At 44.5% G+C, this 15,000-nt stretch overlaps 1 protein-coding gene across 1 annotated transcript; it reads right to left on the reverse strand.

Moving 5' to 3' along the window:
• Positions 1 to 3,168: 3,168 nt before the first annotated feature.
• CCNG2 (cyclin G2) lies at positions 3,169 to 10,470 on the reverse strand. Its single transcript, XM_030015360.2, is given in 9 exon segments — positions 3,169 to 5,355; positions 5,858 to 6,063; positions 6,985 to 7,083; positions 7,163 to 7,241; positions 7,416 to 7,561; positions 7,563 to 7,667; positions 8,669 to 8,806; positions 9,828 to 9,961; positions 10,174 to 10,470. Coding segments are annotated over 8 exon segments (1,017 nt in total). The 5' UTR covers positions 9,939 to 9,961; positions 10,174 to 10,470; the 3' UTR covers positions 3,169 to 5,222.
• Positions 10,471 to 15,000: the final 4,530 nt, after the last annotated feature.

Consider the following 15,000-nt stretch of genomic DNA (forward strand, 5'->3'; position numbering starts at 1 on the left):
TATATGCAGTTTCTCTCGGCTGTCCCAACTGATGACTTCCATGCTTATCTCCACCAACTACTCTTGGTTTAAACTACTTGGCACTCCGCTTGAGCAAAAACAGTGGCTGTTTTGCAAAGAAGCTAGTTAGTAATGGCAGTTTTGTCAGCACGTAAGTTAGACATTATCTCATCTATATTCTGACTCTTTTCCAGAAAAGCTTTTACACAACATGAATTCAGAGCACGAACTCAAAACCTGACAGTTGAGACCTGAAGTCAAAACCATGCCTTTTGCTGTTTACAGTTCAGTTAAACAAGAACAGCCAGCACAGGCTTTGCTTCGCTGTACTTGCACATCCACTCCTATTTCTCTCTCCTGCCCAGTATCTCCCCAGTGATGGTGGAACTGCTGCTCGCGTGCAAACATATCCACGAACTTGTGCACAGCAAAACAGATCTTGCTCTCCGAGCACGTATGCTAGCGAAGCACGTTTTGCAGGTCCCTGGAGTACATCCTTAAAATCTCTTGCGAGTCATCTCTTTCACATACACCAAGTTTTTAGGGAGCTCAAGACAGCAGCTGTGAGTTAGAAGTTGTTTGGAAATGGAAACAGATATTGTCCTTTGTTAAAGGCCCTACGCAACGTACATTGAACTGGAAACTGCAGAAGCTGGTTTCTGGTCTTGCCCCAGTATCTACTGATTCACATTTTCGCTGAGCTTCAAAGCCCTGATAGCTGACTGGTATCACAAGAATAAGGCATTCACCTATTAGTCCAGCCCCTTCACAAGCAAGCAAAAAAACGGTATGAGATTGTGAAGCAGCGCCGTCCTTCAGATCAACCATTTGACCATTTGTGTGGTTCAACCTTTCACGCTACAGTCAAGCACAGAGCCTGCTCTAAGTACTGACCAACAGAAACATATTACTTATTCCACCAGAAAAAAAAGAGGAGCTGTTAAAGACCAGGGCCTGAACACACCAATGGATTTATGCTGAAATATTTTATTGCTTCATGTCACTTGTTATGTAACCAAGTGGCAGAGAAGTCAAGTTTCACATTTAAAAGGCCATCATCATGATTTAATTACAGAATGACAATTCACTAGGAACAAAAGTGGTTCCACTGCTGATCCCTTGCAGCCCAGTTCAGCCACAGGAGAGCAGGTGAGCAGTATGATAACATCTCAAGATCCTCTTAGAAACCAGGGCTCATCTAGACCCATGTGAACCATCAGCGCTACACTTTTACATAGGTTAGGCAACACGCTATCTCAGAAAAACACAGGGAGTAACACCCCAGAGCTCATACAGAAACCATACAGCCAGGAGCTCTCCCAGGAGATGTCTCCCCCACAACAACATTCCCTTTCAGCCCCCTCAGCCTCCACCCAAACCAGTCTTACTGACAAGGCAGTTATGAAAATGAGCACATATTTAAACTCTTGAGACTGCAAGCGTTCGAAGTTTCACCTCGTGGTACAAGAAAGCCCAAAACAGCATTTAAAAACCACGCACACCTCTGCTATTAAAAACAAGCCAACCACCAAAAGCCGCATTCTTTGAACAAAGCCAGGCAAACGTCCTTTGAGGGATACCCAGCTATCTGACCCAGCAAAATCAAAGTCGAGCCTAAATTATCAAACCACAGAAGTAAGCCTGAACAACGTTCTTGCAAGCAAACGTCTTTTCATGCTGGGACAAACTTGAAAGGGGCTGAATGGTACACCTCAAGCTTTATTAAACAGATTAATCTCACAAGCTGTTAGTAAACCCGGGGACATTGCCCATGGCTTCCTACCTTCCTAACAGCCCACCTACGCAGCACACGCATCATCTGTCGACTCCTGAGCGAGGTGGTTGCTGTACTGAAGCGACCCGAGTGAGCACCTTTGAAGTAGAAGCTCAACATCTTTGCTGCAGCAGCTTTCATGTTCAAAGCGGTCACAACAGACAGCAAGGAAGCCATTGCTCTTAAAACATTACAGCGTGCGTTTCGAAGACGAACTCTTCCTTCATATAACTGACTTTGTGGTACACGTGAGTTATTAGACAGAAGGGAACTTCATACAGAACTGTTAGTAGTATCAAGTGTCCATCCCTCATCTGTTGCATGTGGGAAGTCAGAAGCCTTGTAGCATGTTCCTGTATTTAAAAAAAGAAGCTATGAAGGCCATAAAAAAACCCCTGAATGTTATTACACTCAAGAGGATTATTTTAACAGCAGCAGTGACCCTATTCTTCCTACACATGCTCCCTGCCAATGAGTGACAGCACTCACTGTCAGCCTCATAGCACCCTATTCATTCCCAGGCCCAGCATACACACATTGCCCCATGTTGGAACATCCGAGGCAAGATTTCCCTTCGCAGCAGCAGTGGCCAGAGCTGGAAGACAGGCTGACCTGGCAGAGGAAGCACCTTTGTCATTTCTCTCACTCCATCCCTTGCACAAGAGAAAAAAAAAAAAAAAAAAAGACAGAAAGAGGGCAGATCTGTATTGAGCTACAAAGTGCAATAGGTCTATGATGATGCTTACAGCCACCTCAGCAGGTCCGGGCTCCCTCTTTCAGTCTTTCTAGGGCTCAGATGATCTTTCTGGCAAGAACCAGTTACAGCCCCCTTACTCCTTAATTTTTACAACATAAGCACGACTTGGAAATACACTGGCAAGACACAGGCAGGATGAGACAAGAAGGAAACTAGCTCAGGTTTGCCTTTCAGCAGTTACCCTAATTGTTTCGGATTGCCAAGATGCAGACACATCTCGAGACCAGATTTTACTTGGAAGACCGGGAACGGCATCAGCCCCAAACCCAGCAAACCCCAGAACACTTGGCCTGTAATGACCCCTAACTTAACCACTAGCAGGAGCTCCCATTTGCCAGATGTACAAATGCACCACTCACAACACTCAGCCCAGCACAACAGAGCCCAGCTGCAGCTGGGTGATTAGCAGAGGATACCTCACACTAACTTCTAAAACTGACAGGAGCAAAGCTGAGAAGAGATTCACATCCAGTAGCAACCAACACAGAAGTGTCTTTTTTTTTTTCCTTGCAAACTGCTTACTAGAACTTCTGGGGAACCTGGAACACAGCTGCAGTACCATATAAGCTATACAGCCAAAAAAAAAAAAAAAAAGCAAGGCAAAAGCTTCAAGTAACCAACCATTAACTCACATCAGTTAACAAACACAGCACTTGGTTTATTTTTGTTCTCAACTGAAACAAGACTGAGTAGGTTTGTTACCTGCAACCAAAGTACTCCATTTCAGAAGTGAGCTTCCAGGCGCAGCAACTTGCAGTAAGAAGTCTTCAGATGTACAGTATTTATATCATACAGAGTACACAATAAATTACTATCTACATGCAACATACCTACAAAAAGTTACATACAATGTAAAAAAATACAGTATTTTCTGCTCATTTTTTGTTTTAAATTTTTTTCTGTACATTTTTTAATTTACATTTTTATATACATTTTTGTAAACTTTTTGTATTTTTATAAAACTTAAATCACGTAACAGTTATGAACTTACGGCACCTCTCTTACCATTCTAAAACAATGCTTGCATCTACAAAACAGCCTTTAGCTTGTTTGCTCCTTCATTTCTACTTTGGCACCAACACACTTCACACCATTATTCTGAGCTAATTAGTCCGCTTCCTACCTAGCCATGTTCTCGATACGGAGAAACACAATCATACTTCAATTTGTGCTTCAATAAAAAAGTTTGGAAAAAACCATTACATTAACTACTTCATCAACATCACATTTACCTGATATTACTGCATAATATCAACTCTTCCTGCACTAACTGCTTTACGTAAGCATGCAAACAAGTCTGATTATGACTCAATCAATAACATGAATATACTGAAAAACAACTACGAGGGTTAAATATTAAAAGGAATGTAGACTTATCAAGATTTACCATGTTAATAAGTCTAAGCTAATAGTATGGATTGACATGTTAACAGTTAAGATTTAAAACACACTGAAGTATACCATGTGAATTTCAGCATAAAAACATCTGTATTGCAGAAAATATGAAGTAACTCCCTGCCACACACTTTATACTACCCTTTAGTGAAAATTAGCCTTGACAAGAAACCTCCTTCTTGCCGTGCATACTCCTCTTGTGAAATAGGGATTCCTGAAGTTCATAGAAACCAAGCTTGAAAAAAAAATCTACTTGGAGTATACAACTCAAAACCCTGCTGAAAAGGAGCACAGCATGTAAAGTGTTAAAGCAGTTTCAGTATTTGGCCCATTTGACAGGAAATCATTTCAGCCTGGTACTACGTACACATACTACTCCACATAACCTACTCAGCCCATTTGATCTAATCCCAAAACACTGAAGAGTGGAGGTGCCCTCAAGGGGACTCTAGTCCAACCTCCTGCTCAAAGCAAAGTCAACGACGAAGTCAAACCACGCTCAGGGTTTTGTGATGTTGAATCCTGAGAATCTCCCAGCACAAAGACTGCACAGCCCCTCTTGGTCCACTCCCATGCTTGATGGTCCCCATGGAGCAAACTTCTTCCATTAACTGAGAAATTCACATTTTGATTTAATGAAAGCCTCTCATTCTTGCTCCATGCTTCTCAAACAAAACCTCCTCCTCAGCAACCTCCTCTTAGATACCAGAAGGCTGCTGTTCCATTCCATTTTTCCCCCAAAGGCCACTTTGCCACTGAATAAGCTCATTTCGCTTAACCTCCCCTCACAGGTCCTGTGCCCCAAAACCCTTAACCATCTTGGCAGCTTCCTGGTGGACTTGCACAAGTTGATCAATGTCTTGAGCCCAAAAGTGGACGCTGTTCCAGATGAGAAAGAATGCCAAATAAAGGGAAGAAAAAACCCCCTACTTCCCTCAATCTGTCGGCTATGCTCCTGTTAACACAGCCCAGTACGCCGCCGGCCTTCATTGCTGCCACGGCACACTGCTAATGTGTTTAGCTGCTAAGCATTTTGGACCACCAGGTACAGGACTACGTTTATGCTTGTTAACAACAGAACTATACATGAACTTTTTTGCTGAACTGGGTACCTGAAAGGGATTTTTTTTTCTTCCTTAGAATTACAACAACAAAAAAAACCAAGGCAGGCATTCAAAGCATTGATATACCACAGCAATTCTTGCATTAATACAGTTTACAGATTACCACCTCATTATTGCCAAAAGACTCCATGGTGCATTAGTAACTTGAACCTAATACAATCAAGACTTAACGCTACGACCGACAGCTAAGAGCTTGCCACTTTGTTTTAGGTTTGAGTTCAAAGAAGAAGGTGCCTTCCAGATCACTCGGAGGAGAACTGCTTAGGCTTTCTTCTCCACTGCTCATATCTTCACAGGAGTCTTCACTAGGAAAGAACAGCAGGAAATGTAATTTAAACAAAGCACAACCCCTTGAAGGTGGCAATTCCTCAATCCTGTGTTTTCTTGCACACTTTTCTGTTCCCAGTATAACATCCCAGATCTAAACACTTCTCAGCACTAAGGCTTAAATCATAAGGTACAATTTCCTTTCTTCTAATGCCAAAAATCTCCTACCAACCAAGAAGCCAGCATTCAAGATACCAAACGTAAATTACTTGAGAAGACTTAAATGTTTTATAAGCCTCCCTGCCTTAAAAAAAAGGAATGTCTCCCCACCCAAAGCACTTGTACTTTTTGAACACCACAATGACAGTTCCCCCTTTTTTTTCCCTTCTTTTTAAGATGTTCAGTATTTTCAAAGCTAGCGTTTTGGGTTTTTTTTTTTGAAGTAGTAGTGAATTAGCCTAGTTATACAGAGTTGACATTAACATTTCCATAAAATGAGAATTCCCAACAAATTAACCACCTGGTGTAAGTTTTACCAACCTCTCGCTTTCATTGAAACATCCACCCTCTGGTATCGTTGGCAACTCGGGAACACTGTAGTAACTGTTTTGTAGGTTCTGGGCTGTACGTCTCGAAACAATCCAAACTAGCTTTTTATGATCGGGCTTGCAACATTCAGGAGAAGAATAATCTGCTAGGCATTTCGAGACCAGTTCCCTCCAGTAAAGCAGGTCACTATCACTTATCTGAAAAGCAAAAAATGAACCTATTTAGTCTATTACACAAAGGCTCTAAAGATAACCCTTCCCTACACTTTACCTTCTCAGAAAAGACTTGAAAAAGTATCGGTCAAAATACAAGTGAGTCATCACTGTGATACCTTTGTCACAGTTGGGCTGCTTTTGAAGATGAACTCCTATACACCTCCTAGAAATGTCCACGTTGAAGTTTGAGTTAAGTTGACGGTTTGCCTGTCAGCTGCTGTTAATATTTTCATTATCACTTCCAAAGGAAAAGTGAAATGGAAATTATTCCATTTTAAAATAGAATAATCTCATACTTTAGGGAACTACGTCTACCCCTCAAGAAACTGAGTTAGTTGAATTTGACTACGAGAGTAAAAAGCTTGTTCTGGAGCATCAACTGATACAGCACACAGCTAGCAGCTAAAAATCCAGTATTAAGTTTTTCAAGCAAAAAGAATAACCAGCCCGGCAGTCATTGTAGTCCTATGAACCGACTGCAAGTTCCTCTAGAACATACAGCTAGAACTGTACAAGTTAAATCAGGTACTCGTTAAAGCACGTACTGTGTAGGCATTAGGTCAGCATTTCTTCTGATTTTCTTCATTTAAGCTAGTTTTTTTTAAACCATAATCCTTTGGCTTGCCAGGCAGCTGCCAAGATGTGCCAGTGCAAAATGACTACCTGACCCCATTCTCTAAGCAACAGGTTTTTTGCATTTGGCATTCTACCAATGAAACAGTGTTAGTTACAAGAGTTGAAGACAGATGCTTAAAGACCCCTTTCATTGCTTGTTTCAGCTGATGCCAAACAGTACCTGTGAAGATTGTACACTGACAGCAGGGGCCCCTTAAATGTAACCTTGTACATCATTAACTGCACCAGTCCCAACAACTGCAAAAACAATCCACAGAAAATATTTACCTTAGAATGCTTTTGAACACGCAGAAGGATCTCAAACAGCTCAACAGATTTCAAAGTCTGAACTTCTAGAGTGAGAAGGCACAAGGCCAAGACAGATGGCTAGAAGGACAAAAAACACCGCTCAACATAACATGAACCAAAACCTATTCGGAAGTCAAAAAAAGCTACTTCTACTTACTTTTGCTTTAGAAAAGACGAGACGGCAGTTGCAAGCTTTTAGCTGTGCTTCCAATTTGTCAAGATTCAATACTTCTTTCCTGTAAGACACCCAAGAGAAACACATGTTTATCAACAAGCATTCACTTATCAGGAAATAAAAACTAAGGAGCTGCCTCCTCCACAGCCAATGCCATAATCATTTAAGAGGCAAGTGAAGACAAAAAAGGGCTTCGCAAACACATAGACCACCACCAACATGCAACTCAACTCACCTTTCTGAGGTATGACAGAGTACAATAGTATGGTACAAGTGCAAGAAGGTTAAGGCAGTAGTAGCTTTAAATTCAAAGTGCAACTTTTCTGAAATTATCTTTTCCATCCGTTTCAGGTCAGACACAGTGCATTTACATTGGCTGATCCCGGATGATCTCATGAGCAGATGGAATATTGCATTCTTCTTCGACTACTCGGGCAGCCAGCTGGAAACAACAAACTCCAATGCAAGATAAATGCTTCGGTTTCACCTAAAAATACGAGGAAGCACTATGAATACTTCCCCCCCCGAAACACCATGCTTATCAAACAGCAACACCAACAGCTCACCCAGCCTAGGTGAGCCATTTTGAATATACATAGCTCCATAGAAAGAGATTTGCTTTTCTCAACTAGACCTGATGTCAGTCAACTCATACACCTCACCTACTCATAACTAGTTTCATCACTCAAGTTTCAGCAAACACACCTGGCAGAGCCAATAAAGCAGTATCAATCTGCCATAGCCAAGTCAGACAAAGTCAAGTCCAACAGCTGAGCACCCTCTATTGAAATTGTTCCACATCACTACACAATACATTAATTGCAGTGAGAACTGTAATACCCAGCTTCTCCAAGCGGCAGTGCTCATTCACCCTCATTTCAAGTCTATTCAAATCCGGCCCGAGCCTGTTTCAGGCAGTCCTATCCCTCCACAACTTGCTCCTCTGCTATTCTCTCCCATGGACCAGCATAACATTTTGTGCAACCTCAAGGACAGTCAGACCAGAGAACTGATGTAACTTTACTTTTTCTGCCAACTTAACAATGGAGAACTGGTTTAGGTTCAAATGTCTGCCATAAAGCAGAAGAAATACAAAAAGAAAAACATCCAGGAAATAATTGTTTGGTATTAGTTCCAGCAGCAAGCTAAGCTTTAACACGGTACCTAGAAACAGGCTGCAACACAAATTGTTTTGTTCCTTCTCTAATTCCTCTGTTCTTAGTCTTCTACATCTACCTGGTGAAGGCTACAAACTTATTAGAGGAAATAAACCATGTTGCTACTTGTCTTCAGAGGCAAAAAGAACTGTATTCAATTTCAGGTTTACAAAGGAGGACTTCAGAAACATTGTTAGCATAGAATGGGTAAATAGCCACAGTGTAAGAGTCCTAGATCACAATCTTCCCCTTTTTGTCAGACAAGAAAGCTCGCAAGAAGCTAACGTATTCCCAGTTGACACTATAGCAGGTCCTCTCCCCCCTGGAATACCTTCATAAGAGCCAAGAATCTGTCCAGAATGTTAACAGCCAAAACAAACGTTTCAGTTGAAAAACCAAAAAAGTTGGTCAGACTCCAAAGATCTTCCACCTTGGCATTCCTTTGTCTCGGACACAGAGTATTTTCATTCTATGGCAAGAGAAACAAAGTGAGAATTATTCAGTGGCAGCAGTGATGACTGTGACCACTCAGTCCCTAAGTTATCTTTTACTTAGATCAACAGGAAGCAACGATTTTTTCCTTAAATACTTTCTCTTAAGTTAAAAAAAAAAAAAAATAAATTTAGATACTTGAGACTCAAAACACACCCAAGGTACATGGATTACACCCAGATCCTGAGTCTTACTGGTGCAACACCCAGCACAACCACACTTCCTAGTACCCACTTGTTATTTTAAGACAATAGTTACCAAGCGCATACATACACACTGACTCTTGACCTTACGGAACGAGATATGACCAAACTCAACTTACACTCCTCTCCGCATGCATGTCAATATTTAAGCAACAGATGTTCTGCTTTCAAAACAAACAAGCAGACTGATTTCAGGAACTTTGTTTGTTAAGCATTAAGGCCCTTTCCAAAAAAACTCACGAGCATCCGAAGGAATGTAAGCCTGCCCTAAACTCAGTAAAGAACTCCAGTCGTTAAGGTGGAAATGTTTATGCTTAATTTAATTTTTACTGTTAAGCCCTGAGCGTTTCTAGCTTCATTTCCCTAGACCTTGCAAATGAAAAGCTGGCCGTTTCCCCATTTGTTAATTGCCCACTAGACATCCCCGCTTTCCCGCAGTGGTACAACACAGCGGTATGAAGCTCCGGAGGTGAAAATAATACACTTCTCTCGGTTCTGCGTTCACTCGAAGTTTAAACAGTAAATATTAAACGCCTCAAAATTTTACTTGCCCTGTAAGTCATAGTCCTTTGATAATGTAGTGTATGTTAGTAACTAATTGATTAAGACAGAGTTAAAAGACAAGGCAAGAGGCGTTTACAGGGAAGCAAATTAACTTTTCGGACTTAACGCACGTCTCCCAGCTCGGAGGGTTTTTTTTTTATTATTATTATTATTTCCTGCCCTGCGGAGACTGCCTCCTCCCTCCCTGCCCACCCCAGCCCAGCTCCCCGTCCCCCGTGTCCCCCCCCTCACCTCGGCGGCGCCCTCGATGAGGCTGAGCCCCTTCTCGCGGGGCTGAAACCGCCCCTCCTGCTCCAGGTGCAGATTCAGCTGCTTGAAAAGCCACAACGCCTCGCTGCTCATCTTCTCCCCCAACTCCCGATCCTTTCCCTTCAGGGCAGACGCACGTCGTCAACAGCTGGCAGCTCGTCGTCGTCCCCCCCCCGCCTCACCACACCACACCACCCCCGACCCCGCCGGACAAAGGGAGCCGGGCGCCTGCCGCCCCCTCCCCGCCTAAGGCCTCTCAACCTCCCACAGCACCGGGGAGACGAACAAAGGGACCCGACAAGGGGGCAACCCGGCCCTGCCGGCACACTCACCGGGGGCTGTGGTGAGGGGGCACCGGGCCCCCCCCCGCGGCCCTCACCGCTCGGTTCTTTCCGTGGCAAACGAGGCGGGGGGGGGGGGGAGGCGAGCCCGGCTCCCCTCACCGCACGGACGCGGGTCGGCTCCGCCGCTGGCCCCGCATCCAGGCAGGGCCGCCTGCGTCCCCGCGGCCGAGCCCCGCTCGCCTCCCCCAGCGAGTCACGGCGAAGCCCGAGGCAGCGGCACCATCCCCGGCCCCCAGCCGCCGCCGCCTCCGCCCCAGCCCCGCATCAAAATGGAGGCGGCGCGGCCCCGCCCCCTTGTTTTTGTTCTGGCGGCTAGCAGATGGCCCCGCGCGGAGCGCTCCCTGCTAGATCCGGCCGGTGAGGCGCCGCCGTGAAGTAAAATAGTCCGCGGCCAGCCGCGCACCCTAGGGGTGGCCCGAGAGGGGCCGGAGGTCGGGACGCGACGCAAACGGCCGAGCGGCGCCGCCTGCTTGACGGGAAGCGGGGCGGAACCGAGCTCCTCCGGCGGGATTGCTAAGTCCCGGCGGAGGAAGACGACATCAGACGCATCACTCTTTTAAAGGGACGGCGGAGCGGAGCCCCGGTGGCGGCTGACCCGTTTTAAAAAGTCCGCCCAAACCCTCCCCCGCCCTGATTGGTCCGCGCTCCGCCAGCCGCCGATTGGCCGGCAGCGCTGCTAAGCCCACCCCCCTCGCGCGCACACACCCACACCCACCCCTCCCCTTCCCCACCCCTCGGTGGGGGTGTGTTGTTTACCGGCAGCGATTGGCCGCCGAACGAGAGTGGGTCTCTCCGGATTGGTCGGGCCGGTTTCTACCTCTGCCCCGCCTACAGCTCCGGGCCTTAGCAACCGTGACAGAGCCGGGCGCGCACCGCTCGTTCGGCGCGCGGGGCGGGGGGGGGGGGGGGGGGAATTCATGTGGGTGCCAACGGCCCGAGCCCAACCGTCGCTCGGCTCCACAGCAACGGCTACCGGACCCGGCGGGGCTCACCACAGGCCAGCGAAGCCGCCGGGAAACACTTCGGGTCCCCGCAGCTCCCTTGTGTTGTGATAAAGACAAATGGTGACCTGCTGCCCCGAGGCCGAGGAGGGTTATGTGTGTGTGTGTGTGTGGCCTGAGGTAGCTCAGCTCCTCAGGGGCTCCTGTGTGGAACCCCTTCTCCTCATGCTGTTTCTCGAGGGTTCCAGATGCCTGTCTGGCTTTAAAAGCCCCATTTAAAAGCTTCGAACCAAGAGTCAAATTTATGTGGAGTCTGGTGTTTCAGAGCTTTTGGGACGTGCGCTTCCAAGGTTCCCTTTATAAGCACCGTGCGTTTGTGCGGAGTGTGAATCCGAGGCCCGATGCTTCAGGTGGAAGGGAGATGGCTAACAGGCGAACAGCTGGCAGCTGCGCTATCGACCCCCCCAGCAGATCCCTAGTCAGAGGCTGCATCAAAGGGCTTCTCAGCCTGCAGCTGAACGGAGCCCTAATGACAAGATAAAACAGGATCTCGCAAAATAAATCATCGTCTGGAGGATTTGTGGGGCTGTTTCAACGCGTTCCATGTTCTGTCTATTTTTCGTGGACAAACACAAAGGAACAAATGTCGTAGGACAAAACCAACGAAACCACAGTGACTCGTGATGTGTACATACTGGAGACAAAAGTCTGTGGTGGCGACTCGAACAGATTAGCATTCAGTTTGATCTAGTGAGGTTCTGCAGTTTCAACAAACAGAAAATGTTTATTAAATGTCGCAGTCTGGAAAAATAAGCCGCCTTCTCTACAAAACAGTCAGGGATGTTGCTATGCCAATCTCTATTTCTAGGCACAGATCCTGTCTGCTATGCCAGTGATGACGGCCAACAATTTCTTCAAGTTTATTTTGATGACAAGCGCTCTTAGATTCCCATAAACATGCACAACTTTTCCTCGGGATGTTCCTGACACAGGCCAGAGCTCCTGTAGGTATCATCAGATATATCTGAGCACCCTTAAAGACAGCATCCCTGCAAAGTGAACGAATGGGCATGCCGACTGATTTTTTTGTGGGATAAAAGTAGTTTTAGGCTCTGAAGCAAGAGTTGTGGATCTGCTCCAGTTTGAACAACAATGATTACTGTTAATGGAGTTGACTTCATACTGACTCCTTGCAGTGGCGTCATCTAGGTGATGTTTACAGGATGAGGCTCTGAGCTCCAGCCTCTGTTATCCAAATGCCCTTGGCCGTCGCCGCTTTTTTTTTCTCCACATTCTGAAGTGTATCCTGCCATCACAGAGATGGAGTATGGATGTTCTTCCTCCTCCGACTGCTGTATTAAGCCACATAGTGGAACATCTAGTTTCTGTTTACGTAAGTGGCAAAAAAGGTTCATTTTGTAAACACATAGCATGCAAATTCTAAAAAAGCTAATTCTGACATCTACTTGAACATATACAGTGCTTTCTCTTTTCTAATTTAAACCTAATAGAACACTCTGCAAAATTATCATTCATATACCATGTAATTTTGGCAGGGGGAAATCTGTTATAGGAACACGGCTCAACAGCGTTTTCTCTGCAGCCTCGGAGCAGAAGGGCTCATTTTCTACATTAGGAGAGAAGGATCCCTGCCCCATCTTTGTTCCTCTGTAATTAACTGATCTGTTGCAAAGAGCTGAGTAGTGTGGAGAAAAAACCAAAACAGTCAGACCCCAAGGATCCTTACTATAAGTGATGCACTCATCAGCTTTGGGATTATAAACAGGGAAAATTTGTCTGCTCTCTGTGCTGCCTGGACCTGGCAGAACAATCAAGTGTCATGGGCAAAGGAGGAATCATGGTAAGGTCTAGAAAAAAAATCCGTGGGGTTTTTCTTCATTTACGCAAGGAATAATTTTCTTTCAATGTGGCATTTATTTGTGATTAAGGGAAGTATGTATGTGGGGGGAGAAATGAGAAGTGTTTCCCGTATTATGAGAAAACACAATTTATCTATTCTGTAACATGCTGTGGTTTACAGAATAGCAATTCCTTCCTGACATTCTTTGGGAACCTACAGAAGCAGTAAGTGAAAATAAAGTTATAAATTCCTTAGCTACAGATGCTATAGCACTCATTATTTAGAAACAGTAATGATAGCCTTTGAGGGGGAGATTCTTGAGTTAACACTGAACCAGAAGGCTGGTGTGAAATCAACAAAAAAGGGAATTAAAATGGAGGAAAATCCATCTGAAATCTTTTGGGATCCTAATAAAAGCAAAGATTTATACTGAAGCCTTAACCTCTGCAAGATAAATTTTAAACTAAATAAAAATATTTGTAGTGATGTGAGACTTTCCAATGCCATCAAATTAAATAGGTATTATTTTAACTAGCTTTGCTAAACTATCTTCCAATATGGCTTGGCAAAACTTGCCCTGGCACGCACGGCCATTGATGGGGAATACTTATGGATGGCTAATAGCTGTGTATTGACTAGCAGGTGATGGTATCAGAGTTGTTAATTGGGCCTCTTGGCATGTGAATTTCCAAACTGAAATTGGATTACAAACCTTCAAGATTAAGGGACACGCGGTAATTAACACTCTAGACACAAGCAGTCTGCCCACTTGGCAATTGAACACCCAGGTAAGAACAATAGGGGTCACTTAGAACAATAGTTTCCTTTGAACCACTTAACCAAAGAGCTCCACATGCTTTAGAGCCACTAATTAATCTAAGTGCCCCACTGCTATCCCATTATACTGGTAAGGAGGACAGCAGGACCAGGAGAGCAGCAGTGCTGAAAACTGGAAGGCAGAAGTCAGGGTTGTGACTCTCTTCCCGTAAGACCAAACTGCTGCTATATGATGATTAGGGATTTAGCATCTATATCGGGGGGAAAAAATGTGTCTAGTTCGGTCAACATCCTTGTTTTCTGCAATGACGGAAGAGACAACAGATCATGCGTGAATTAGCATTTTCTTCAAACATAATTCAAGCTCATTTGAGAATATGGGTAAAGTTCAAACATCAAGAAAGCCTGCATCAAACGAGATTAGCCCTAGAATCCTTTCCCCCCTCGAGAGCTGCTTATTCTTTCATAACTCCTTAAGAGGCATCACATAAAAAAAAAAAAATCTCTGTTTTAATTAAATGGGATGATTTGACAGTTGGGAGTTTTCTGTTTAACTGAGGGGAGTAGAAATAGGTTCTTTAAGCAAATAAAATAACCTCAGTATGTACATTTTATTTTTAAACAGAAATATACATCTTAGAAAACACATACAAAGACTACATACAGAAGTATATGTGTACACACACACACACACATATATATATATAGATATGTATCTGAGAAATATTTTGTAGATTCTGTTGCTTTAGAAGCAGTAGGACCAGCGCCTGGTGGTGAAAGCTATCAAAACTGAAGGTTTTGCACAGGCTTCCCCGCACCAGGCCCTTTGTGAAGGAACAAGTCTAGGAGATGAAATGATTCATAAATCCGCCAGAATTTAAAACTTGTTCCCCTGACAGCAGCCCCTAAAGGAGAGTGCCATTTGATCCTCTCGTAGCCATAGGAGTAAATGTCCCCACTAGTACAGCTCCTGTCTTCAGTACAGAGGAGTGTAATTTCACACTTCTCATCTTGTGTTCATGGAAGTTGGTCATATTCAGAATTCATAAATTAATATTTATTATGTGCCTCCAAAAAGACGGAAGGAGAGCAAGGCTTGCCAATCAAGGATTAATGTAAATATGAGGTTGGTGTTGGAGAAAAGGTTCACTGGCAACAGGAACAAATCTAGAGACAAGCAAGGACAGCGCGCGTATGTCTGTCTTGGTGACCACACCCCGAGCTCAACATAG

Source organism: Aquila chrysaetos, chromosome 1, assembly GCF_900496995.4.
Source record: "Aquila chrysaetos chrysaetos chromosome 1, bAquChr1.4, whole genome shotgun sequence".
NCBI classification, from domain to species: Eukaryota; Metazoa; Chordata; class Aves; order Accipitriformes; family Accipitridae; genus Aquila; species Aquila chrysaetos.